Source organism: Hippopotamus amphibius, chromosome 8 (assembly GCF_030028045.1).
Source record: "Hippopotamus amphibius kiboko isolate mHipAmp2 chromosome 8, mHipAmp2.hap2, whole genome shotgun sequence".
NCBI classification, from domain to species: domain Eukaryota; kingdom Metazoa; phylum Chordata; class Mammalia; order Artiodactyla; family Hippopotamidae; genus Hippopotamus; species Hippopotamus amphibius.
This window is the reverse complement of record NC_080193.1, coordinates 9,085,969-9,113,456: the sequence shown is the minus strand read 5'-3', so window position 1 is coordinate 9,113,456 and position 27,488 is coordinate 9,085,969. Positions and strand designations below refer to the sequence as shown.

The 27,488-nt window shown below is 52.2% G+C and overlaps 1 protein-coding gene across 1 annotated transcript; it reads left to right on the top strand.

Annotated features, from left to right (window-relative positions):
- The first annotated feature begins 5,115 nt into the window (after positions 1 to 5,115).
- Positions 5,116 to 16,855, top strand: SELPLG (selectin P ligand). Its single transcript, XM_057746051.1, has 2 exons — positions 5,116 to 5,376; positions 14,649 to 16,855. Exon 2 carries the CDS (start codon positions 14,654 to 14,656, stop codon positions 16,139 to 16,141), a length of 1,488 nt encoding a protein of 495 aa, XP_057602034.1. The 5' UTR covers positions 5,116 to 5,376; positions 14,649 to 14,653; the 3' UTR covers positions 16,142 to 16,855.
- Positions 16,856 to 27,488: the final 10,633 nt, after the last annotated feature.

Genomic DNA, 27,488 nt, shown 5'->3' with positions numbered 1-27,488 from the left:
AGCTGTACAGGCAGTGGTGAGACCATTGGGACTGGAAGCCCACCATACGGCTGGGACCATCCCCACGTGGCAGCTGCAGCCCTTTCACCCATCAGCTGACGGTAGCACGACCGCATTTAGCACACAAATGATCATTTAGGAGTGCCCGAGTATAAGGAGGTCGTGAGCTAGCTGGATATCAAATCCTTAGTTGTCCAGTTGGGGACCCAAGGAGCCACACTGTTCACTTTAAGATAGGGCTGCTCCAGCAGTAACAGGCTTTAGTTAATGCCCAGGACCAAATTTTCCCAAAAGGTCCATAAATGGGCCTTGGCTCCCAGTCCAGCCCAGCACTGGACTCTGATGGAGAGAGGAAATTAACACCCATTGGCTTTGCTGATTGCAGTTCCTCAACACCGCTCCCCCCCCCGCCCCCCCGCCCCAGCTGCTCACATGGTGTTAGAGAGTGGTGGGGAGACGTGCATCCCCTTGGACCAATCATCTCAGGCAGAGCCAGCCAGGAGAAGCTGGAAGAACGTCTAGATTCATTCAACAAACATCGTGATTGAATGCAGGCTTTGTAATCAGACAGCCTGGGTTCAAACCGTGGTTCTGCCACTAAGTAGCTGTGTGACCTTAGGCAAGTTACTTAATCTCTCTGGGCCTTGGTTTTTTTCATCTATAAAATGGGAATGCTAAGAGTACCTACCTCATGGGGCAATTGTGGTTATGAAACAAATGAGCATATGTCAAGAGCCTAGGACGTTGTCTGGCACATAGAGGCACCTGGTAAGTGTCAGCAGTTTTTATTGCTACGCGCCAGGCACTGTGCTTGGCCCAGGAGGTGCCACAGAGAACAAAACAGACATGGTTTTCTCCTGGAGCTTCTGGGGAAATAGACATTTATTAGATAATCCCATGCACACCGGAGAGGGGCACAGGGTTCTGAGGTCACAGAATGGGGAGGGGTGGGCAGGACAGGCTTTTCCTGAGGAGGGGGCACATGAACTGGATCTGAAGAGTGAGGAGGGGTTACTTAGGTGATGACCAGTAAAGGCTGATCCAGGCAGAAGGAACTGTGCATGCAAAGGCCCTGTGTCAGGAGGAAACATAAAAAGAGCTTAAAAAAAAGGAGCGGGAGCAGAGAACAAAGGGGCATGTGAAAGAGATGAGGCCAGGGTGGGGGTGGGGTGGTTAGGCATTGCCAGCCATGCTGGTGGTTTGAGTCTTTATTCTAAAAGCAACGGGGAGCCATTGAATCCTGCATAGGGAAAGAGTTCCTGCACTTGGAGCAAAGAAGGGGTTTCTGCTCTTAATCATTGAGGACTGGCGTCCTGAAACCTATAGCAGGTTTTGCTCTGAGCTTTAGGGTAGATGGACTCAGGGAGTCAGAGGTGAGGCAGTTGGCCTCTGCCTATATTGGCAGCCCTGCCTACTCTCAGGCCTTACCGAGTCCTTCCATTGTTTTGCACTAAGCATTCAAATCTCCCTTTTCCAGATGAGCCAACCTCAGAGAGCTCGAGTGAATTCCCTAAAGCCACGCAGCACATGTGAAGCAAGGACCCAATGCACCTGATTCTTAGGCCTTTGTTTTCCACCCGGCCACGTTCAGTGGCCCTGCGTGGTGGCTTTTGGCCTGACTGCTAACCTGAAGACCCCAAGAGGGCAGGGACAGTGTGTGTCCTGCTTGTGGCTCATCCCAGCTTGTCCAGGCTCAATAAATGTGCCCTGTACTGAGAAAGCCAACAGCATAGTCTTAAGGGAACCAGCGTTTCATTCTGCCCATCAGTGGGGGCCAGGTGGGTCCCTTCTCCAATCTGGTTCTCCTCATAGCCAGTGACTCCTATTTTTCTAGGTCCGGGGTCAGCAAACTGCAGCCTGTGGGACAAATCTGGCCCTTCACCTGTTTTTGAAAATAAAGTTTTATTGACACACAGCCACACGCATTTATTACATATGAGCCATGGCTGTTTCCATGTCACAACTGCAGAGCTGAATAGTTGTTTACAGATCCACAAAGCTGAAAAGATTTGCTCTCTGGTCCTTTACAGAAAAAGCTCCCTGATCCTATTCTAGGGAATGAGCTGTTCTCTGAGTTTAGCCTATGCTGTGAGCAGGCTCCTAATCCCCCTCCGGAGAATCTCCCATGGAGATCTTCCATAGCCAGGCTGAGGAGCATTGGGAGAAGTGATATCGTTGGCCCCATTGCTGTGGCCAGGGGGCGCTGGGAAACCATGGTTGTTGGCAGCCCTGGAAAGCACAATGTTGGGGGGGAGAGTGGGAGGAGCTGTCCCCCAAAGACCCCGTAAGGATAGAAACAGACAAAAGCTGCAGATCGTGTAGCCATCCTGAAATATAGGGTGTCTGTAAAGTCCTTGTACCGTTTAAAATCTCCATTTCCTGATAATAAAGCTGACATATACATCATTATATACATTTTTCTATTTAAAAATATAGGAAAGGAAAATCTATTCAGAAAGAAAGGGCCACGGTCATGCTTACAGGGTATTGTAAGGTTTTCTTTCAGTCCACCCGGTAAGCACACACACCCTGTTGGAAGCATGCTGTTTATACATTTTCATACCCTGCTTTTCCACCTAACAAGGTGTGAGTGCTTTACAAGCATTCAGCATAAATGTGACTTTAGGTTTTTTTTTTTTTTTTATAGGCACACAGGCTTAGTTGCTCTGCGGCATGTGGGATCTTCCTGGAGCAGGGATCAAACCCGGGTACCCTGCGTTGGCAGGCGGATGCTTAACCACTGTGCCACCTAGGAAGCCCCCTAAATGTGACTTTAAACACCTGCATCTTATCCCATCAAGGGAGAGGTTTCCATAGTATGGGACTTGTATGTTTCTTCCAAATATTTCTTTTAGGTGAAATATCATTGCTTCGATCTTGGAAGGCATTTTGGAGTACTTCTGGTAGAAGTAGAAACCCTCTCACTTGGAATGCTTGCGTCTTACAGGTGTTTAGGTGCCATGAAGTGTGCATTTACGGTTTTCACACAGATGCCGAGAACCAGCATCCTCTTAGCAACATGTGCTCCTCTACAAGGTAAATTTAGTGGCGCAAAGTCTTACCTTGACATAGCTTACCTGCTGCTAAGTTATCACCTTCCTCCTTACATAGAGCACTTGCTGGTATAGAGAAGATTCACCAGCACTCAAATACTCAGCCGGCACGATCACAGGCCCGGGGTGGAGATCGAGGGCTTTTTTTCTGGCTGCCTGGACTCTGCCACCGACTACGTGTGACCCTGAGCAAGGCACAGCCTCGCTCTGAGCCTCAGTGTCCTCACCTCCAGAGGCTGCTCTGAGCCTACAAGCTGATAGATGCGTAGCATCTGGCGCATAGCAGAGGCCAAGGAAATGTTAACCATACGAGGCTTCGCAGGGGAGGCAATGGAGGCTCCAGAGAAGTGACTTGCCTAGGTCATGCGGCTTGTAAAAGGCCCGTTACTGGGCCCCTGGTCTTGTGAGTGTTTTCTCTGGGGCACTGCTCCTGGATGGTTTTCAAAGCTCACCGGGTCATAGGGACCGGGGGGCTGGTCTTTGATAGAATTAACTTTTCCCCAGGGTGTGCCCACATCTTCTGAGAAGCAGCTTGTAGCTGCCTGGGGGCCAGGGAGGAAAGGAGGCATCTGGGGGACATGGGGCTCTTCGTCTGCTTGCTCTGGACACCTCCCCCCGGCCAGCACCCCGACCCCAGTGCTGCAGGTGAGGCTAACAGCCTCTGGCACCCCATTCAGAATTGAACGAATGACCAGGTCCCCTGGCCCTGTGCCTGGGAGGGGCTGGTCCCTGCTCTAGGACGACCAGCTTATCCCAGTTTGACTGGGGCTGACCCAGTTTTAGCACAAAGTCCCACATCCCAGGAGCCCCCTTAGTCCCAGGCAGGCCGGGATGGTTGGTCACCCTCTGTGTAAACTGTGGGCCCAGAGCCGGACTCTCACTGGGTCTTTCCTGCTGCAAAGCCATAGCTGTTCCTCTCTCCACCCTGACAGGTGGGCGATTGGCCCGCTGGAAGTTCCTGTTGGAGCTGCGCTTGTGACCCTCTGACTTGGACATCAGCATCCTCCCCGGTTCTTGCAGAACCTTTCATCTTTGGAGGTTTCCTATTTTATAGACAGAAAACTGGGACCTGGATGGGGGGACGTCACCCCAGGGTCACACAAGTCCCTGATTCCTGGCCAGCTCTCTCCCCTTGACTGCTGCGTCTTAGGGATCTCGCCATCTGCTTCACACCTGTGGGTCTGGTGATGGGCGGGGATTCAGGGTGGGCATCTGAGGCAGATCCCAGCAGAGGGACTGTCCTGCCCCCAGTGTGCTTGTGAACCAGGCCAGAAGAGAGGTATCTGGAGTGTTTGTGACCAGGGAGTGGCCTTCCTCTCCTGGGTAAGAGTTTCTCAGCAGCTGCCCCTGAGGGCTGGCTATTCCCACACGTACTAGGTAGGAATGGGAAGTTCTGATTGTCTCCCTTCCTCTTTGGGGGCTCCAGTTTCCGTCTGTACAGACTGAGTGCGTTTGGGGCCCCTTCCAGCTGTAGCTTCCTAAGGTGATCAAGGTTCTGTCACATGAACAACCCACTGGGGCTCTGATTTTCAGTTTAAAACAACCTGTGTGCAAGGCAGGATGTGAACCTCTCTCTGCACGTGTCCTGAGCCCCACCTTGTACAAAGCCGCCAACCAGACCCTAGAAGACAGCCCTTCTTCCTTGACTTCCTTGGGAGTCTGCGTCCTCAGGCCTTGACTTATGCTCTGCTCTCTCCTGCCCAGCCCACCCCTACTTATCATCTCAAGGGCCAGTTCTCCCTGGAAGAGTCTCCTGACAACTCCCCCTCCACATCCAGGGTGGGTTAGGGGCCCCTCCCTGGCTCACCCCCGGGGTGACATGACCACACTGTTTTCTTGTTTACTTGCTGGCTTTCCTACCATTCTCCTTTGTCTCTGGTCACTCCCTCCCTTCCAGGGCGGGTTCTCTCTCACAACTGCTCTCCATCCCCATGGAGTAACGCTGTGGCCTTTCTCAGCTTGCCCCCCACCCCCACCTACCCCTCCCCTGCAAGTTTCCCTGTGGTTCTAAGTGTTTTCATCGTTACAGGAACCCAAGAGTGGCCTCAGGCTCAGCAGGGTTCTGTCTCCTACAACCCACCCAGGCTTGATCAACCTCCCCAAAGCTGCAACAAACAGAGGGGTGTGGGCTGTCACGTGGCCTTGAACAACCACACTCTCACTTCCTTCTTTTACACACGGCCGTTGGGCTTGGTGCATTCTGAGACCACGGCAGGGGTGCCACAGCCGTGCGCGGCAGCACTGGCTGGGTCCTTGTCACTAAAGCAGAGAAGCCACTTCTCGTGGGCCCACCAGGCAGCTGTCTCATGCTCTGCTGAGCACGGTAAGCGCCAGCTTGCAAAACCACAGGGAGTGGCCGGGTGGCAGGGTCTCCAGGGACTGGCGGGCTTTCCTGGCAGCCAAGGGCAGGCTGGGGGGCTAGCCCCAAGCAGGGCCTGAACTGCAGCCCCTGGAAGGGGTACCCCAGAGCTCTGGGCACTTGGGATTGAGTTCTGCCTGGAGTTTGTAGTCTTGTTCTGCTGTCTCTTCTGGATCCTGCTCCCCTCAACTTCCATCCCGCCTTTCCCATCAGATTTACCGGCACCTGCCAGCTTGGGGGTTACTCTGAATTAAAAAAACTGGAGAAATCAGGATTGTTTCCCTAAAAAGCCATCCTACTCCTTTTTTCACGGGTGGGAAACCAGGGCCCAGAGAGGTGAGGGGGTTTGCTCAGGTTATGGAGCCATAAAAATAGTGTTTCCAAAGCTGTGCTCATCACATTTTTTATAGGATTGAGACAGTGACACTTGTCCACAGCAAATTATTAAAATATTAGAATGAAGATGCTACTGCTAGCAAAAGAGAAAATTAATAATGACTAAAATACTCTTATTACTTTGTATCTGGGGTGCTTTAGGGGCATAAAAGACAATGATGGTGGGCTGGTGGCTAAAGTAGTGTCCTTCTACACACACACACACACACACACACACCCATAGACAAGGATCAGGGCAGGCAATCGCTGGTCGCCTGAAATTCTTTGTTCCTCAGGGGATGGCTCCCCTGGTCCCGGGCAGGCCACACCCTACATAGTAGTTGCCTCCCTCACTGGGCTTGGCCGGCAGACAGGGGAGATTGAAACTCAACAGAATGGGCTGGGCCACCAGGCTGGGCACCACCTGGGAACCTTGGCCCTTAGAGGGGCCAGGGAATCATTTGAGAACCCTGCCCCTTTTTACAGATGAGAAAACCAAGGCTCAGAGGAGAGAAGCAGCTGCCCAAAGCAGTAAGGCTGGGAGGGGGCCAGGCTTGTATTTGTGGTGGCCCCGTCTGACCACAGGACCCTTGTGGAGCCCACAGAGACCCCCGGGCCTCTGTCTCTCGGTCTCCTCTGCTGAGCTGGAGCAGCAAGATGGTGGGGGGTGGCCTCTGGCTGGAAGAAAGTAGGATTGTTACCTGTTGTACTGCTTGCTGCAGGACAGGCCACTAAATTGAAAGACAAGGAATAGCGATTTTATTTGGAAAGCCAAACAAAGCCAGCAGTCTGAGAAGATGCCCCACTAGTGTCCTAAAGAACTGTCTTAGCTGAGTTAGAATTCAGGCTTCTTGTATACTAAAAGGGGAGGGGGTGTGGCTGATTGTTGCAAACTTCTTGGTGCTGGAATCGTTTGTTCTTGCAGCTGTCCATGTAGTTCTGGTCACAATGTTCCTGTAAACCTCCAACAAGACAATTGTTATCTTCTGTTATGTAACTTTTTAATCTCTATATGAATGGAAAAGTGTTATACCTTTAAAGGTCAAGCCTGGGACACAGAGCCTTGAGAAAGGGTATTATGTCTATTTTAAGCTAAAGATGACATTCTTTTACAAAGGTGCAGAGCCAGCAGGACTAAGCAGAGGCGAGAGCACAAAGGTTAGAGCTAAAGGAATAGATCCAACATGGAGTCATGCTTGTTCTTCTCTGTTTCAATTCCCCACTGTCAATGTCTGTTCCACAATCTTGTGGGGGTGGGGGGGAGGGTGGAGAGGAGGGGCAGTGACCACTCTGGCTACTTCCTGCTGAACAGGGGCAGGGAGGGGGTGATGGTGGAATCAAATTTATCAACTTGGAACTGGAAGTATTCCTGAGTCCTAGGCTGGGCATAAGCACTTTGCATTATGAGGGCACTGCTCCCCCTTTTTTATGGCCCTGTCACAACACTTAGACAAGCACTTGAACATATATATAAACTCCAGCACTTGGGATGAGGGCACCTGGGCTGCTGTGCCCTGTGCTATATTTGTATATTTCCCCTGTTGGCCACACTTGGAGATAGCTTTATTAAAGCATTTTCTTTCCAACAAGTACCAGTAAAATGAAAGAGTAAAATCATCATTACTTGCCTGGTAGGAGGCTGGGCTTCAAACAGCAACTTAAGATCTTCTAATAGGTCACAAGTCCAAGTCTGCAGACCTACTGGCTACAGATCCTCCTGCCTGGGCAGACACCTGGAATGGCTTACCATCCAATATTTCAAAAGGGCTTAATTTAAGCTTGCTTCTGGGAACCACTCTAATCCTTCGCAGGGCAACTGGCAAGGCCTCATCCCAAAGTAAGTGAGTAGTTTCCAATCAATATGATAGCTGTTGGGTTATATTTGTAGACAAAAGCAAGCCCATTGTCACTTTGGTGTTAAGCAATCCAAATTGGGGGATAATTTGCCTTTCCTGGGGCTCTGTCAGCCCACGCTTCTCCTCTTACCTTTCTGTAGACCTCAGGGGGACCAAGTTCTGTCTGTTTTTCTGAGTTTTCTAGGAAAGCCCGCCATAGACGTCAAAGCATATTCCAGTAGGACTCTGATATCATGTTGTCCTGGTGAAACAATTAATTGAGCATTTAGTTTGCAGAGGTGATCTTGGCCCAGGAGGGGAATAGGGCATTCAGGCATGTATAAGAAACTATGTCTTAATATCAGATCTCCTAATTGATACTCCAATGGTTGTGAAAATAATCAGCTCTGTACCTCCCCTGATACCCCAGTGACTGAGGTAGACTGGGATGTTCTCTGTGCTAACTTAGTGTTTAGCATGCAATACATTGTCCCTGTGTCTACCAGAAAGTCAGTTTGCTCCCCACTGTAATTTTACCTGGGGCTCCTGTGGGGTTATTTGAATTGAGTGTCATAAATCCAGAGGAGCCCCTGGGCCTATTCATTCATCATCGAAACATTCTTCCCTCTCTACCATCTGAGAGGCCCCACTCCTTTCCTTTTTTAGCCCTCCTTTTTAAAAACCAAATTTTTTAAAAAAATTGAAGTACAGTTGATTTACAATGTTGTGTTAGTTTCAGGTATACAACACCGTGATTCAGTTATACATATATTTATCTATATCTGTTCTTTTCCAGATTCTTTTCCTTTATAGGTTATTACAAAATATTCAATATAGTTCCCTGTGCTATACAATAGGTTCTTATTGTTTCTCTATTTTATATATAGTAGTGTGTATAAATGAATCCCAAGTTCTTAATTTATCCCTCCCCCACCCCTTTCCTCTTTGATAACTGTAAATTTGTTTTCTATGTCTGTGGGTCTATTTCTGTTTTGTGAATGAGTTATTTTGTATCTTTTTTTTTGAGATTCCACAAATAAATGATATCATGTGATATTTGCCTTCGTCTGGCTTACTTCACTTAAGTAACAATAGTCTTCACTGAAGACCTGATAATCTCTAGGTCCATCCATGTTGCTGCAAATGGCATTATTGCATTCTTTTTTATGGCTGAGTAATATTTCGTTGTATATATGTACCACGTCTTTGTCCATTCATCTGTCAATGGACATTTAGGTTGCTTCCATGTCTTTAGCCCTCTTTTTCTTTAACTTCAGGCATTCCCTTTCCCAATGTCCTTTCTCTATACAGTAAATGCATTGTTCCTTACCTAGTGCTGGTTTACCTTTCTTAGAGCCTGCTGTCTTTCAGGAATCCAACACAGCAGTTAGACAAATAGCATTTTGCCTTGCCTGGAAAGTCTGGAAAGTCTCCTTGATGGGGCTGGGGTAATTGATTAGAAAAGGTTAGGAAGTGCAGGATGCCAAACGTGAGGCCCAAAGCCTGCAGATGGCATGCCCCGTGCAGTTGTGTGTCTGTTGCCCTGCCTCACTCACGTGTCTACTCCTGCAACACGCCTTTAATGAGCCTCCAGGATGCCAGACCTGTGGGGGCCGGGGATCCAGTAGAGACTTGCAGTCTGGTGGGGGCAGTAGGGCAGCCACAGTGCCTGCACTCCAATGGACAAATGTTACAGCACCCACCAAGCACCTGCTTGTCTGCTAAGCCATGGGTGTGTAGCATGAGCCGTTAAGATGTCTGTGGTTCCTGTCCTCTTACTATTCATGGGCCAATGGGAATGAATGTTTTGAAAGTAAACATTTTTTTTTAAAAAGGTTTAAACAACCTGACTAATCATGCCTGAGCAATCCAGGAAGGCTTCTTGGAGGAGGCAGCATTTGCTTTGGCTCTGGAGAATGGTCAGGCCTTGTTCACAGATACTACGGAGCTGTGACTATGAGGTGGGCTCTGGAGCACCAGACCATCCAGGTTCAAGTTCCTGCTCGTTCTCTTACTGGCCGTGTGACTCTAAGCGCCAAGCAGGCCTCAGTTTCCCCATCTTTCATGGGGGGTTAATACGAGGAGGTGGTGGGGCCTGAGGGAGCTAATAATTCATGCATAGCTCTTAGAACTGTGCCCAGGGCATTGTCTACACTTGATACATGCGATTCACAAACCAGAGGAGACCAAGGCTGTGTATGGCACCTAGGATGTACTATGGAGACAGGTTTCTGGGGCTCCTGGCCCAGCTCTCTGACTGACAAGGTCAGAAGTGTGTCAAAGCTGTCACAGGGTTGCAGATTTTTCAGGGATGTGGCCTTATGTGAAGAATGACAATGGCAACAGCTGGCCTTACTTGAGCGCTTATTATGTGCTAAATGCTCAACCTGGATCAGCTCACTTCAACCTATAACAACCCCACAAAGTGTAGGTGCTACTGGTGTCTTGTGTTCCAAACGAAGACTCCGTGGCTCAGAGAGGTGTTTTTGGTTACTCAAGGTCACACAGCTTGTAAGCGACAGAGCTGGGACTGGATCTGGTTTGATACTGGATTTGATCCCGAGCTGGGCCAGGGCCTTTCTGTTACCGAACCAACACTGGGGTCTGCTCTCTTGTGTGCAGTAAAGCCAATCTACTGACACTGTGTTGTGGTGTAGGAAAGTGCAGCGTTTATTGCAGGGCACCAGACAAGGAGTCGGGGAAAGCTAGTGCTCAAAAATTTCGAACTCCTTGTTGAATTTCAGCAAAGCATTTTAAAAAGCAAGGTGAGGGAGGGGAGTTTCAAGATGTGTGATCAGCTCATGCGCAATTTTCTGATTGATTGACAGTGAAATAACGGAGTGGTACCATAGGGGTTAACATTATCAGTCTTCAGGCTCCAGGTCTGGGGGCTGCGTGCTCAAGGTCTTCAAGTAGTTAATGTCTTCCATCTGTTGGGGGTTTTAGCATCCATAAAACAACTCAGGAAATGTGCATCAGATACTGTTATCTAGGTACTTGAGAGAAGAGCTGAAGCAGAAGATACAGGGGAGGGGTCTGTCCCAGGAAATCCCCACAGGGTCCTGCTAGATTGCATGTCCAGTCCAGCAGGACTCAGACCTGCACTGGGATCTGGAGGGACACCGGGCCTCCGTTGGATCCCCTCTCCTGAGGCTGCTCAACTGACACCCTGAGATGTTGTCTTTCAGATCCTCAGATTTCAAGCTCTTGAACGCTGGGACTCTTGGGATTCAGAATTCCAAATGGGAGGTCCCAAGCTTCTTGAGTCCCATGAGCATCTTTCCTGAGTGGTCCAGAGCAGCCATGCAACTTGGTCTCTGGAGCTGGGGTGTGGCTCCCGGCAGCTCGCTCCTCCACACAGCCTGGGTGGGGCTCGGGGCAGAAGCACCCCGGTTTAGGGTGAAAGACAGGAAACGGGCAGTGTCTTGACCTCCATTAGGTAAGTGACAAGACAAATAGGATGTGACATCTCTTTGCCCCTCTCTCTGAGCCCTGCCCATCCCACTCCTGTGGTAAGTGACTGTTTTCCTGCCATCAGAGGAGAGAAGAGATGAAAGGTGAGGGCTGAAGGAAGTGACTTCAGTGCCCTGAGCCCTGCTTTCCTAATCTGTGTAACAGGAACCATAGCAGTCAGTGCTGGAGTGATGAACGAGGCCCCCAGATGATGAGATAATAAAACGATCCACCCGCAGTGGGGCTTTTATAATGCATCATTTTCGTTACAGCACAATAAATATGTTTTAACAAAGATTAAAGTTATTATCCTACCTGCCATACACAGTGCTTATGCTCTGTTCCTCTCCTTGTTACTGGCATGGCTCTCTGGAGCCACAGAGCCTTTGGGAGCCATGTAGGTTTCAGTCACATTGGCTGAGGCCTGCCCCACTGTGGCCTGAATGGAGGCTGCTGTGTCCCTGGTCCCTTCCCCTTGAAGCCCACAGTATGGCAGGTACCAGGCACCTGGATTGCCTGAGACTGACTGGGATGAGAGATTTTCAGTGCTAGCACTGGGGATGTCCAAAACAAGCTGGTCGCCTTAGACAGGCCCAGGCAGGGAGATACTGGTTTTCCCAGTGCTCACCATTGTATCCCAAACAGGCGGGGAGGTCTCTGCTCTCACACATGTCTTTGCAGCTTCCTTAACTGCTTCCCTAATGTAGGGAGGTAGGGAGGTCACCATCTCCGTACCCTCCCTGAGTCAGAGGCCCTCCCTCTCCTCTGTCTGCAGCCCCCTGTCTCACCCTCCGGCTGGATGCCAGCATCCAAGGACCTTCCCTGCAGCATCTCATTTCATTCTCATCTTTGAGACAATATCACCCATTTTACAGATGACGAAACTGAGGCTCAGAGTTGGTGAAGCAACCTGCTCAGGTTACACAGTGGCTGAGTGGTCTCTCCTCCATGCCAGGCTGCCTCTGTGTGCAGGAGACTGTGGGGATGGGTGCAGGGGGAGAGCCAACCTTGGAGAACATAACCTGGCCCCTTCCATGGTACGCTCCCAGCCTCCCTGACTTGCCCAGTTGCCTCCCCAACCCAGGAACTGATGGGTTGGGTCTTTTGTTTTTGTTTTTCCCTCTCTGCTTCCAGGAAGTGACTGAAGGCTCTGCCTTCCAGGAACTGAGAAGTGCCCAAGTGGGGGTGGTGGGTATGAGTCTTTTCATAGTTATGAAATATGTCCCAGAGCTGGTGGCTTCTTCCTAAAGTCCCCCATCCCCAGGAAAGCGGGGCCAAGGTTAGGCCATATACTTTTTCCCTAAGAAGGAACTCCACCCCCTGTGCAAAGACAGTCAGCCTCCCAAAGGCAAGTTCAGAGGCAAAGAATTTATGTGTATGTGCATATGTGTGTGTATGACACACTTATTAAGCACCTACGGTGAGCCTGGAACTTTTGAATACACCGTCTCATTGCATTCTCCCAACAGCCCTATGAGATGTGTAGTGTTTGTTGCTTCCATTTTACAGATAAACCTGAGGCTCAGAAAGGCAAAGACATGAGTGAAGGTCATTCTGCTTGTAAGGGACACAGCTGGGACTTGAACATCCTTTTGTTAGGACCCCACAACCTGTGCTCTCAATCTTGTGCCCTTCATAGCACCCATTACATAGGGGGCTGACCTCTCTGGGTGATATGGCCTTCAAGGTCCTCATTATTCTTATTTTGCCCTCCCTCTCCCAACTGAGTCCCATCAAGTTAAGCTGTTTTCCTAGCCTTTGCTCCTTCTGCCCCCTCAGCTAGGTGAGGTCTTTCCACAAAGTCTTCCTGAGTCCTCGCTGGCTTCGAATCTGAGCTCTGTCACCTGGCAGCTGTGTGTCTTTGGGCAAGTTGCTCCACCTCTCTAGCCTCATCCTTCCTCAATAAAATGAGGATAACTGTGAGAGCCAAATGTGTCTGGTGCAAATATCATCAAGTTTGGGTTAAGAAATTATTTTAAGATACAATCAGACTGGCATTTTAGAAACCATCATAATTCTAACTAACACGTGAGAGGTTGGATTGAGCCTAGAAGCTGATGGGTCTGTGAGTGAGTTACAGTCACTCAGGGAATGATGAACAATTTCTCTCTGCTCTGAATTGCATGAAATACAAGGAAAGGTATCGAATATATGGGAAAAGAATTTGAAAAAGAATAGATATGTGTATCAATATATGTATACCTGAATCACCTTGCTGTACATCTGAAACTAAAACAGTATTGTAAATCAACTATACTCAAAAACAAAAACAAAAAACAAGGAAAGGTATTGGAAATTATCCAGGCTTTGCCCCAGACACTGTGCCTGGGGTTGCATGTTGTTGAAGGGTACTATGTCAGGGAATCAAGGAATATGTGAATCCTGCCTCAGAACATAGCTGTTGGTCACCACAGGAGTCTCAGCTGCAAGATTTTGAATCTCACAAATACCAGCCAGTGCCAGGGGGAGCATAAGGGGAGAGAGAGAAGTCCAGAAGGCATGAGCGTTCACAAGGCCAAGAAGAAAGATCATTGAGATGGCCAAAGGGAGAGGTACTGCCCTTCCTGGCTACCTGGTCGGGAGGCTGAGGGGTGATACCAGGATGGACAGTGGCCCTCCCTACCCACAGGCAAATGAGATGTCTGTCAGCTTGCTGAGGACAGGCTGTTCAGAAAATATTTGAATTTTTCTCCTGGACCCAGATAGAGCAGTTGGTGGCTCTGGGCCCTTGAGGACTTACGGGATAGATTTACTGAAAGAACTGAAGTAGCTGCTATTTGTGGGAGCTGGTGATGGGAGCAAAGTGCTAAGGGCATCGCAGATATCACCTGATTTTATCCTCGCAATAGTCCACAGATAGGTGCTGTCATCCCCATCGTGTAAGTGAGGACCCAGCCAAAGGGACCTGGACCAAGCCAAGCCACTGAGAAAGGATGAGAAAACTGAGAATCTGAGGGACAGGTCAGGGCTGTGTGGAATGGGAGCCAAAATAAGGGAAAGTGGAACAGAGTGATGTGGAGAGGAGTCAGGATCAGACTCCAAGAGGCCTCAAAGAGCCAAACGAATAGCTTTATCCTGCAGACCTGTGGTCACCAACCTCTTGCTCATAGGCCCTATCAGCAGATGATGTAGGTACATTGATCTATTTATGAATTGTATACAGGTACCACTGTACTCAAGATATATTGTAAATGTACACAGAAATAGAAATTAAGAAGTGACATAAAAGTTAGTATAACTAGAAGATCTAATATTATCTTTCCATACCCCAGTAGATTGTCTTGCCCACAAATAAAAATTTTTAATCAAAAAGGATAAGAAGACAAATACATTACTGTGCACCATGTAGAGGGAGTTGAAGGCCCCCTCCCCCACTGGACTCATTGATGTTGATAAGTAATAGTAGCTGATATTTGCTGAGGGTCTTCTGCACACCAGGCATGTGCTGGGTCACAAGGATGCCCCAGACCAGACATGTTGCCAGCAGTGGCTGTCCAGGGTCACAGTCGAGGGTGCTTGGCAGGCCCAGGGGTGCAGCTATCCTGATGTCTCTCTGTCTGTATTCCCCTCCAGGTGCCATGTTTCTGCAACTCCTCCTACTGCTGATCCTGCTGGGCCCTGACAGCAGCCTCCAGCTGCAGGAGACCCAAGAGGATAGAGCCAAGGAGACCACAACCTCCCTGCTCAACCACAGCCAGAGACAAGAGGATGAATATAATATAGACACAGGCCCTCCAGAAAGGCTAAACTACAGCGCCAAGGCCCCCCAGCTTCTGCCCGTGGCAAGAATATTGAGGCAGAGAAGGTCTGCAGGGCCTACAACAGCTGAGCCAATCACTCTGGAGGCAACCATAAGAGACTCTGCTGTCCTGGATGCAGGAGGGGCAGCCACTGGGAATCTGAGCACAGAACTGGTCTCGGTCCCTCTGACCGAAGAACTGGTCACGGTCCCTCTGACTGAAGAACTGGTCTCGGTCCCTCTGACTGAAGAAGTGGTCACGGTAATCCCTCCCACCATGGAACATCCATCCACGGAGTGGCCTACAGAGGAGGTCACATGGCCAGCAGACACAGTGGGATTGGCCACAGAACCTACAGCCACAGAGGCCCTGTCCATGAAGGCCCTGTTGACAGAACCCACTGCCACAGAGGCCCTGTCCACAGAACCCACTGCCACGGAGGCCCTGTCCACAGAACCCGCTGCCACGGAGGCCCTGTCCACAGAACCCGCTGCCACGGAGGCCCTGGCCACAGAACCCGCTGCCACGGAGGCCCTGGCCACAGAACCCGCTGCCACGGAGGCCCTGGCCACAGAACCCGCTGCCACGGAGGCCCTGGCCACAGAACCCGCTGCCACGGAGGCCCTGGCCACAGAACCCGCTGCCACGGAGGCCCTGTCCACAGAACCCGCTGCCACGGAGGCCCTGTCCACAGAATCCGCTGCCACGGAGGCCCTGTCCACAGAATCCGCTGCCATGGAGGCCCTGTCCACAGAACCCACTGCCACAGAGGCCCTGTCTATAGAACCCAGAGTCATAAAGTCTCTGTCCCTGGAACTGGCCACCACGGCAGCCTCTTCCATGGAGCCCACTACTGCAGGGGCCCTGCCCACAGATCCAGCCACCATGAAGGCCCTGCCCACAAGACCTGCTACTACAAGGGGCCTAACCACAGCCCTTCCTGTGCCCTCTGATCCGCCCAAGAGCAGCAATGTGCCAGCTAGCATTTCCTGCACGGCCCCAAGCCCCACAGAGGGCCTGTTGGACCCCAGCTCCGTGAAGCAGTGTCTGCTGGCCATCCTCATCCTGGCCCTGGTGGCCACCATCTTCCTCGTGTGCACCGTGGTGCTGGCCATCCGCCTCTCCCGCAAGAACCACCTGTACCCCGTGCGTGATTACTCCCCCACCGAGATGGTCTGCATTTCGTCCCTGCTGCCGGAGGGGGGCGAGGTGTCCACTGCCACAGCCAACGGGGGCCTGCCCAAGGCCAAGAGCCAGGGCCTGAAGGCAGGGCATGGGGCGGACCACGAGGGGGATGACCTCACCCTGCACAGCTTCCTCCCTTAGCTCCGGGCCTGGCCTCCTGAGCGGGAGCAGCCCCCACGCTGCCTCCGTGGCCTGCTGGGCCACCACCCATACCTAGGCTCTGTGCCACGGGCCGGGCTTTCTTGGAGCCCCCTAGGATAGGAATCTTTAGAGTGGGGACCCTGGCCTCCCTACACAGGACTGAGAGCAGCCAAGGTCCAGGCACCAAAGCAGGCCTGGCAAACAGAACCTCCAGTGGAGGCTGGAGAGGCCCCCTCCAGCTCCCTGCCTCCCATGTGTTCTGGGCTCCCTCTAACACCTCCCACAGCTGTCCTCCCTCCCCTGGCAGCTGCAGTCTCATCCCCTTGAGCCCAGGAAGACTCAGAGTTCCCTGCCCCCACCCCCACCCCACTGCCATTTTCTTTCCGTTGCCACAGGAAATGGGCATTTTGGGGTGGAGTGTCAGATTCCTGAGTTCATTTCCTGTCACTCCCCCATTTGGGATATCTCTCCGAGGAACCCAGAGTGAAGTCTGGGCCTGTGGGGGCTGGGAAGCCTTGAAAGCCCAAGGCTACAGGCTTCTTCGGGACTTTGTAGACCAATAAGCTTCCTTCTAGTGACAGAGTAACCCCTGTTGTGCCCTCCGTAGCCTCCCCGTGTGGCCTTGTTTTGGGGTGGGCTCTGCCTTGTTCACAGAAGTCTCCCAGGCCCCAGCCCAGGGCCCAGGAGAACACAGACACTCAGTAAATATTTGGTAAACAAGTGATGGCTGAATGAATGCTTCAAGGTACCAAGGTGCCTCCCTCAGGTGGGGAGTTTGTCCTTTGCAGTTCACTCCCAGACCCAGGCCCTTCAGGAAGACCCCTGCACGGGCTCTTAGGGTTACTTCAGGGGGCATCTGGGTGTATCCTTGGGCAGCTGGGAGGCGGGGTTCAGGATGTTGGGAGCAGAGGGTGCTGACCCTGGGAACCACTTTGTTCAGCGCCTCCCATGGCCCAGTTCAAGCCTACAGAATTTGGTTCCCCCGCAAATCTCAGCCAAATACCCCATCTAAACATCGATGCCATCCTCCCCAGAAGCCTACCCTGACCTCTCTGTTCCACATGGGGCCCATCTCCCATTGACACCCAGTGGCCCCTCCTCACAGGGAGAGCCTGGCTGCACCCTACAAGGCCTTCCTACAACTGACTACCTGTCATGTAGAGTTTGGGGCCATAAACTTTTTCTTAAAGGGCTGGACCATAAATATCTCAGATTTGGCAGGCCACGTGGTCTCTGTTGCAGCTTCTCAACTCTGTCATGGTGGCATGAAGGCAGGGATTGACTCTGTGTCATAAATGAATGGGTTTGGCTGAATTCTATTGAAATTTTGTTTACAAACAGGCAGCAGGCTGGGTTAGGCTCTGTAAGTTGGCTTGTCCCAGCCTTAAGTGTAGGGTGACCAGATGTCCCAGTTTGCTTGAGACTTTCCTGATTTTAGTACCGATAGTCCTGTATCGTGGGATATAAGACTTTCAGCTCCAGCAATCAGGACAGTGGCCTTACTTAAGCATCGAAACCCACATGGACCCTGAGGGTCAGATCAGGAAGCCAAAGGCTTAGAGAAGTGAAGAGCCTGGCTTACTTCCTGACAGTGGCTGAGCTGGGATTCAAATTCTTGATCTTTGCTTCTCAATGCCTTTTAGTCATTTTTGCACAGGGAAACACACACACACACACACACACACACACACATGCACACACACACACACACCCCACTTCTAAAACATTCATCACAGGGGACTTTTTCTCTTCTAGAAAAGTACCTCCAGGGGTCTCTTTGGGAATGCAGGACCCCTCCACTCCAGGGCATAACCTGCAGACGGAGAGTTCAAAGAAAAGGTTGAATCTGGGGGGTACTGGCTGCAGCTCGGAGAGAAGGGTTGGGGGAACAGGAGAGAGTGGGGGAAAGGCAGGAGGAACACGAAAGGCAACAGGGCCTTGGGGGACAAAATCAGGGAGACGTGGAGAATTGTCTGCTTCTGCCCACCCCCAGGCCTGAACCTCTAGGACAAGTGTGATACACAGGAAGGTGTGTTCAAGGCGCTTCGGTGGGGGCACTGGTGGAGAGGGGTATCCACCATGGGCGGGGACAGAAGACCCTGGAGAAGGCCGACTCCTCGGGAAGCAACAGGAGTTCACTTCGCCTTTGGCAGTGGTCAGAAAAGTCAGCTGGAGGACTCCACGTCATGGGGCCGGGGTCCCAGAGGCTGGAGGACTTGGGGGACATTTGCGCAGTCCCTCTGGGGTCTTGCTACCCCGTACGTCTGGGCGGAGGGTAGGTCTCCACGTTCCCCTGAGGGCCCTGCAAGCGCCTCTGCTCCTGGATGTGGGTTTTCCATCCCTAGTGGAAGAGGACCTCCTCTCTGCAGCTCTCTCTTCAAGGTGGAGGATTTGTCAGCAGCGGGGATGGTGGGTGCTTGAAGCAGCCACCAGGGGGCGCTGGCCACCAGGTCTTGGAGCCGATGACAGCCTGGAGCTTCCCTTGGTCCAGCCTCTGAGGATGAAGGAGGGATGGTTCAGCCAGGACCCAGCTCCAAACCCAGTGGGGTGCTGGTATATATTTAACAACTGGATCCTTGGGTGGATTGGTGCCAAAGGCATGATTTGTAGTGCTTGCCAATTTCCTTTCTGTAAATACTCTCTGATTTTGAGAAACCAAGCATTTATATTATAGATGATACAAAATGTAAATAATGCCAACAGCATAGATAATAGCAAGATGTAGTAAAATCATGAGAAAGTCATGAGTTTTGAGGACCTTGGTTTGTGGTTTTTTTAATTAATTAATTAATTTATTTATTGGCTGCATTGGGTCTTCGTTGCTGCACATGGGCTTTCCCTAGTTGCTGCAAGTGGGGACTACTCTTCATTGTGGTGCGTGGGCTTCTCATTGTGGTGGCTTCTCTTGTTGCAGAGCACAGGCTCTAGGCACGTGGGCTTCGGTGGTTGTGGTACTTGGGCTCGACAGTTGTGGCTCACGGGCTCTAGAGGGCAGGCTCAATAGTTGTGGTGCACGGGCTTAGTTGCTCCGCGGCATGTGGGATCTTCCCGGCCTAGGGCTCGAACCCATGTCCCCTGCATTGGCAGGCAGATTCTTAACCACTGCGCCACCTAGGAAGTCCCAACCTCGGTTTTTAATATAATGTAATTTAACTATGAACAACTGACTCACAAAATTCCGAAAGTTTGACAGTTGCCTCTCAGAAACTGGTATAGGCTGGCTCCTGCATCCCAGTGCGTCCTTCCCCTTGTCCAGACCTCCCCTTGCCCTTGAACATGATCCCCTGAATCACCCCATCCATCCACTGAGCATGAACCCCTTCCATGTCTCCATGGATCCCCTCAAACAGTCTAGGAAGGAGGAACTAGGATTCTCCCCCATTTTACAGAAGAGGAAACTGAGGCTCAGAGGGGTGATGTCACCTGTCCCAGGTCATACATGAGGATCTGAGACTGGAACCCAGGCCTGAATCAGAAAACCACGTTTTTACCACCAAGTCACACTGTCCTTGAGATCACAGCGGGGTTCTAGGGGAATCCCACGCCCCAAACGCTCGTCCCTGTTGACTCGTCCTGGCGTCTGGAATTCCCCCATCAGTCACCCTTTGTGGCTCCTGGTAGCTGAGGGAAGGCACTTGGACTTGGGGAGGGTGACAAAGCCGAACCCAGCTTGCAGAGAGCAAGGACACAGCAGAGCTGGGGCGCAGGACAGAGAGAGATGGCTGGGAGGCGGAGCTGGTATTTACTGGGCACTCAGTCCACGCCCAGCCCCACGTCAAGTGCTTTATCTATCTGATTACATTCAGGCCTCACATCAACCCGTGACATTGGGACAATTATCATCCCACTTTACTGCTAGGGAAACTGAGGTTCAGAAAGCTGGGCCGTCGGCTCTAGCTGGTCGCACTGCTAAGAAACCAGACTCTGCTGACTTCAGCTCTGGCAGCAGGGAAGGAAGGAAGATAGACAGGAAATGGAGGGCAGGGGGTGGCAAGCTAAGTTTACTCCAGTTCCTTGTCCCTTCGGAGGGGGTGCTGCCAGCCCTGGGGGTGGTTCATCTGGCATCTGATCTGGGCAAAGGCTCCCAAAACCCTCCCTCCATATCCCACCCCCACCTGCCACTCAGCCAAGACGTACCCGACGCCTGGGACAGGGTAAGTGCTCCATAAGCCAAAGCTATTAGGATTATCAAATGCAGAAAAGAGATTGGAAGGAAGTATACCAAATGGTTACAAGAGATTAGCCATCGAGCGTCGGATTATAGGTGAATTTTATTTGCTTCTTTTGACTTTTCTGTGTTTTCCTAGTATTTTTCAATGAACAGAACAAAACCGTAAGTGTTTAGGAAGACTAGGGGTCCCAGGTCTCCTCAGCTGGTGAGAAAACCATCGTTCTTAAGCTATTAATACCCGCACAGGAGGGCTCTGAGCTTGTGGTCCTCACCTGGGGGCAGCTTTGCCCACCCCCCCTCCAGGAGACATCTGGCAGTGTCTGGAGATGTTGGTTGTCACTGCTTGGGGGAGCATTGCTGGCATCTAGCAGGCGATCAGAGACCCTGCTAAATATCCTGCAATGCACAGGACAGCCCGCCTCCCCGCAGCAAGGAAGTGTCTCGTCCAAATGTCCGTGGTGCTGAGGTGGAGAGACCCTGCTTTTCCCACTCAGCGGTGACAGCCCCGGGGAGCTCCCCTTCTCAGAAGCTTTTGGAAACCCAGAGGGGCCTCTGTGTGGCCATGAACTTGGTTGTTAAGCAACCTCTTGGTGGCTGGAAGGCTGTAGCCATCGTTCCCCAGTCTCTTGCCACATGGGGGGCCCGCAGAACCAGCACCCCGTGCCTGAGGCTGGCAAAATAAGGATGCGGTTGCTGAGCCTGGCAGGGGGGACAGGCTCGGAAGTGCTTTTCCTAGGAAAGAAGGAGAGAGGAATGGGCCAGGGCAGGAGACTGGAGCACCAAAGGGGCAAAGACACAGTCCCTTTCCCAAGAACATGAACCCTGGGGGTGGAGCAGGGCAGGGAATGGGCGGATGAAGCATGGCCCCCTCCTGCCTCAGCACTGCTTCTGGGCTGCCACCTCTGTTGGGGCAGCCCTTCCAGGACACCCTGTTGTTCTGCCTCGTGTCTGGCCTCCGGGCCCAGAGTTTCAGTGGCCCCTCAGCAAATCACTGGATACAAATGAATCTGTAGGACAGTGGGGTCCCCTAATCCCACCAGCTGAAGCTTCTGGAACTCAACTCCTGCCCTGCTTGGACCCCCATCTCACCTATTGACAAACATGTTGGCTGGATGAGTGCGGGCAAGCTGCCACCTCTCGTTCTCACTCCGCTCCAGCCCCATGAGACTTGTTCTTTCTTCCTCACTTGTTCCTGCCCCAGGACCTTTGCACTTGCTGTTCCTCTGCCTGGTATCCTCTTCCCAGATGTCTGTGTGACTGGCATCTTCTCATCCTTACACCTCAGCTTGAATGTCACCACTTCAAAGGGGCCGTCTCTGCAGCCCTGCCCTCAGTTTTTCTTTAGTGCAACCCCTTTTTCCCCTTCAAGGCACAGATGACCATCTGGAGAGATATTATTGACACATGGATTTTTGCTGTGCAAGGGCGGGGGCTTCTGTCCCTCACATTCACTCTCTTCTTGTCACTGCACAGCGCCTGGCACACAGTAGGGGTTCGGGAAGCATTTACTAAATGAACAAATGGGCAAGGGAGGTTAGGGAGGGCATGAGGATGGAAGCAAGGCCATGGGGCTGGCAAAAATCTAAGTGCCAGAGGCAGAAACCAAGGGAGCTTTAGGTTTAAGACTTAGAGTCTTAGGCTTAAGCGTTCGAATCCCTGCTCTGCTGCCTACTAATTGCCAGATGTTCAGCAACTCGAACGACTGGGAGCCTCAGCTTCCACACCTGTGAAATGGGGAGAAAAGTCCTTGCTGTTTGTACGGCTGTGACATGGCTGGCACACTGCAGGTGCCCAGCTAGGGCCCATCCTGGAGGGATAGTCCCTGGCTATGAGGCAGTCGCAGACCCTCTGAAGGGCACTGTGGGGTCTTCACGACCCCCCAAGCCTGTCCCCCCAGCCCCTGTGGTTTGGGGAGCAGGCCCCCGCCCTGCTGAGCTCACAGTCTCTTGGCCTAAAATTAGCTCACAAATTCTTTGGCTGCCTGGTTGGTGCTTCCAACCGACAATTCAAACCAGATGTTTCCAGCTGTCGAGGCCCTTCCCCCCCCGGCCAGGGCCTGCGTGCGCCCCCGGGGAGGTCGGACTCTACCCAGGAGAGATCAAGCAGCTACACCGGTGGCAGGGTGGGTGCAAGCGGGAGCGAGCCTGGGCCCGTGGGCTCACCCTCTCCAAGGATGGAGGCCCCCTCGTTGGCTGACCTGCTGGCGGATGGGGGCCGGGGTGGGTAATTGCTCTGCCCTTTCCCATCCAGGAGCCTTATGAAGCGCCTGCTGTATGCCGGGCCTCTGTATTCACCACTGTCCAGACGCTATGAGAAAGATTCCCAGTCCCAGTTGCCACTTGTGTTTCTGTTATTATTATTAGCGTATGTATTTAGTGCCAGGTACCAAGGCTCATTGCATCCTCACAATAACCTAGGGAGGTGAGTGTTACTATCACCCCTGTTTTACAGATGAGGAAACTGAGGCCCAGAGTGGTGGGGTGACTTAGCCCAAGGTCACCCAGCTCCGAAGCTGCAGAACCCAGAGGTCCCTGAAGGGCAGGTGGTCTGGGCTCACCCTGGGTGAGTGTTGCCTCCTTGCTGTCATTGCCACGTGGCCCTTTCCCTCCTGGTGGATGGATCACGGGGTTGTGGAAGACCCTCTCTGTGAGGCTGTGCCCGGGCTCAGGTGCAGCAGGCTGACCCATGGCAGCTGCCAGGGAGCCCTGGGAGCCCAGGGTCCCAGCTGAGTCAGAAGCCAGCGGCCAGGGGAGAGCTGGCAATCTGCATGGGTTTCAGGGGGGCCTTATGTGGAGTCCTTTCCCCTCCCCCAGAGGTGGGACCCAGAGCCCTCTCTTGGTGAGGGTCCTCAAGAGAAAGGATACGTGTGTGTTGGGGGGGGCATCGGGGATAAAGAGGAGAGGGGCCTGATGCAGGGGAGGAGGACCAAAGCCCCTGCAAATGCCCGCAGAGGCCCGATCTGGCCCTGGTGCCCTCCAACCTCACTTTCTCCCACCGCACCCCCCACTCGCTCTGCTCCAGCTTCACCAGACACTTTTCTTTTCCACACCTTGAAAATGCCAGGCCCCCCCACCTCAGGACCTTTGCACTCTCTCTTCCCTCTGCCTGGACTGCTCTTCCTCTGATCATCTCCCTGACTCATTCTCTCACATCCTTCAGGTCTTTGCTTGAATGTCACCCTTTCCCTGCCTTATTTTTCTCCGTACCCCTTACCACCATCTGCCATACCATATATAATTACCAAGTTATCCTTTTAATCATCTTCTGGTCGCACTAGAATGTAAGCTCCCTGAAGACAGGGATTTTCACCTGTGTTGTTCTCTGCTGTAGCCCCAGTGCTTGGAAAGTATCGGGCCCATCGTATGTGCTCAGTAAGGATTTGTCGAGAGAGAGGGAGAGAGAGAGAGAGAGAAGGAAGAAGGGGAAGGGAAGGATAGGAAAGAAGAAAGGAAGGAGGGAGGGGAGAAGAGGAAAGATGGGAGAGAGAGGGAAGACGGGACAGGCGGTCTTAGTGTAAAATGAGGGGACAGAGAGCAGTAGACACGCGAAATGATATACTGAGTGTTTGGGTGACTTAGGGGCCCTGACGTCCAGCTCCAAGCCCTCCCTACTCCCCCCCCTCCACCCCTGCTCAAAGACAGGCAGCACCCCCACCTCCTCGTTTCCAACAGTGCTGCACAGGCAGTTCGGAAGCATCATCTCAATTCCTTCTGGTAATGGAGGGTGGGGTGGGGCAGTGGGGGTACCTGGAGAGTGGCCCGCCCAAGGGCACCCCCTGGGCAGCTGGCAGAGCTGAAGAGCAGGAGAGCAGGCCCAGGTCTGCAGCCGAGGGTGCGTGTTTACATTCCTGCCCTCCAAGGTGGCTCCTACGTGGGGTGTACGGAACTGCTCCTTGCACTGGGCCCTGGGGAATGTAAATGTTTACAAGGCAGCGTGCAGCTGGCCAGGCCACCATGGCCACAGGAAGCCAGGGATTCTACTGGTTCTGGTGCCCCCCACCCTCCCCCATCCAAAAAAAGAGAGGGATGCAGGGTTCTTAATTTTTAAAGACAACTTTGAGTCATAACCTACGTAAAGCACAACCATCTGAAGTGTGCAGCTTGATTTTTCCACATGCACTCGCCCACATAACCGCCAGATATTGTACGTCTCCAGCCCCAGAAGTTTCCTTTGTGTCTCTTTCCAGTCAATACCCGCCCCCAAGGGTAACTGCTTTTCTGACTTCTGTCCCCATAGTTTAGTTTTACCTTTGTTCTAGAACTTCCTGTAAATGGAATCACCCAGTCTGTGTTCGAGTCCATTTCTTTTCTTTTTTTAATTTAGTTTATTTTATTGACATTTATTTTTTTTTGGCTGTGTTGGGTCTTTGTTGCTGTGCGTGGGCTTTCTCTAGCTGTGGCAAGCGGGGGCTACTCTTCGTTGTGGTGCGTGGGCTTCTCATTGCAGTGGCTTCTCATAGCCATGGCTTCTCTTGTTGTGGAGCATGGGCTCTAGGCACGCAGGCTTCAGTAGTTGTGGCATATGGGCTCAATAGTTGTGGCTCACGGCTCTAGAGCGCAGGCTCAGTAGTTGTGGTGCATGGGCTTAGTTGCTCCCGCGGCATGTGGGATCTTCCTACACCAGGGATCAAACCCGTGACCCCTGTGTTGGCAGGCAGATTCTTAAACACTGCGCCATCATGGAAGCCCCTGGGTTCATTTCTTTTGCTCAGTGTGTCTATGAGATTCGTCCAAATTGTCCGCTTCCCATCTTTTGCTTCCATTGGGGGAAAGTGTCCATTGCGTGGACCACAGTCTGTTCATCCATCCTGCTGTTGGTGGACATTTGGGTAGTTGCCAGGATTTTTTTTTTTTTTTTTTTTTGCTGTTATGGATAAAGCGACTCTGGACATTTTTGTCTATGTGTGAATGTGTTTTTTCATTTCTTTTGGGGAAATACTGAGAGAAGAGCTTGCTGGGTCATCTGGGAAGTGTATAGTTAACTTGATAAAACCCACTGCACTGTTTTTCAAAGTGGCAGTGATATTTTTCTCCCCCCATGGTGGTGGGTTGTTTGCTGGGGTGGGCAAACAAGTGGAAAATTCACTTAGAATCACAGAGTGAGAGAGCTTGGAGGAGCCTCTGCTGACCCTTCCAGGTGCAGGAAGGGAAACTGAGGCTCAGGTCACATAGTGCCCGAGGGGCAGAGCCAGGAGTGAAGAAGGCAGGTCTCTCAGTTTCCACACTTGAACGACTCCTTGGTGAGAACCGATCAGCATCCCATCTGGTTTCCCTGGAAGAGGCCTCAGGCCAAGCCCTTTTCTACCACAGGGCCTTTGCACTTGCTGTTTGTTTCCTTGGCCTGGGAAGCTGTTCCTCCTGCTTGTTGAGTGCCTGGTTCCTCTTATCCTATAGCTGTCAATGCTGACACCTCTTCCAGGAGGCCAGCACTGACCACAACTGCTAAAATAGCTGCCCAGACACCAGACCCTGCCCCTTTCCAAGCTACTTCCTGTCTCCTCAGACTTTTTATCTCCTTGATAGCATTTCATGGTGTTAGGTTGTCTTTCTGAATTGCCAGTTGACTTGCTTTTCAACTCTCTCCTCTGATAGGACCTCCCTGAGGCAGAGCAAAATTATGTCAGTGAATCCCCTCCCTGGGCCTCAGTTTCCACATCTGTAACATGGGCAGCTTGGACTAGAGTCATTCAGCCAGTGGAGGGGCATTTACTGAGCACCCATGTGTTCCAGGCACTGGTGCTGGGGCTCCAGTGACAGAAAATGCCCTTGTTCTAGACCCGAGAAGCTGACAGTCTAGAGACGCATGGAAACAGGCCCTTACAGGCCAGTATACTCTGGGCAGGGAACTGGGGGTGCAGGAGGGTAGAAGAGGCTGCTGGTCTCCCTCTCCAGAGGCTGGGGTTCTGGGAGGGCTTCCTGGAGGCGGTGATGATTGAGCTACAAGATGTGCAGGTGGGTCAGACAAGGGGGTGCGTGGAGGACAGCGCTTCAGGCGGAGGGCACAGCCAGAGCGAACATTCACAGCTCTCTCCTGGCCCGGAACAGTTCCTAGCACAAGGAGACACTTAGTAAACAGCTGGGGAATAAGCCAACATCTCTAGTTTACAGATGGGGAAACTGAGGCCCGGGGAGGTTTCACGGCACACCCAGGCCCTGGCCACCCAGCCTCCTTGGAGCCCCCGACCGGAGGCCTCTGCTCCACGGGTGTTCCTCTGAAGGCCAACCCTGTGCTGCGATGGGGCCACAGCCCAGGCCTCTCCAGCCACATGAAACGCTCGGGATATTTTTGCCCAGAGGGCAGGCCCCAGTGGTCTCGGGGGCTGTGTAATTAGAAGCGGCTCTGAGCCCATGAGAGGCTGGAGCTGGGGGCTGCGGTGGGCCAGGCGGCCCGCCCTGGGCCCAAGCCGGGGAGGACTCTGGCAGAGACTCAAGTCAGGGTGAGGTTTTCTCTCCCCCTCCCTGCTTCCTTGGCCCTCGCTGTCCAGCAGGGCGGGGGTCACGGCTGCTAATTGCACGATGGGCACAGGGTGGGGTCTCTGATGGCTTCGAGGCTGGGCAGAGGACCCACTGCTCTCTGCCTCCGAAATTGCAGGTTGCAAGCGAGCGGCCCGGCCCCCTCCATGCCACAGGCCTGCCCTGTCTTGGAGCCGTGGCACTGTGGGCCGTGGGGATCGCCTGGGCCCCACAATAGGTCCCGGAGCTGGAGAGTGTGGACCGTGAGCCCCTCAGGATGGATGAGGAGTGGCTGGAGCCTGGGAATGTGAGAGAGGAGGGCAGAGGGGTCATTGACATGGACACAAGCATTTATTGAGCACCTACTGTGTTTCAGGCACTATCTTAGATGCTGGATACGGCAGTGCGCAAAACAAGCAAAGTTCCTGGTCCCCACGCACGTCTCTCTCCCCAAGGCCTTCTGGAACCCACTGTGTTTGAGGCACAATGATAGGCTTTATGAAGAGAGGAAAACCCAGTGCTTTGGAGGGTGCAGGATTCCAGCCAGCTCTGCAGGCAACAAGTAGCGATAGGCAACCATGCTGTGAGAGACAGAATACTGCCCCTCCCCCAAAGATGTCCACATCCCAATCCCTGGAAACTGTGCACATGAGTACATCACCTTACCTGGTGAGAGGGATTTGCAGGGGTGACTAAGTTAAGGCTCTTAGGTGGCGAGCTGATC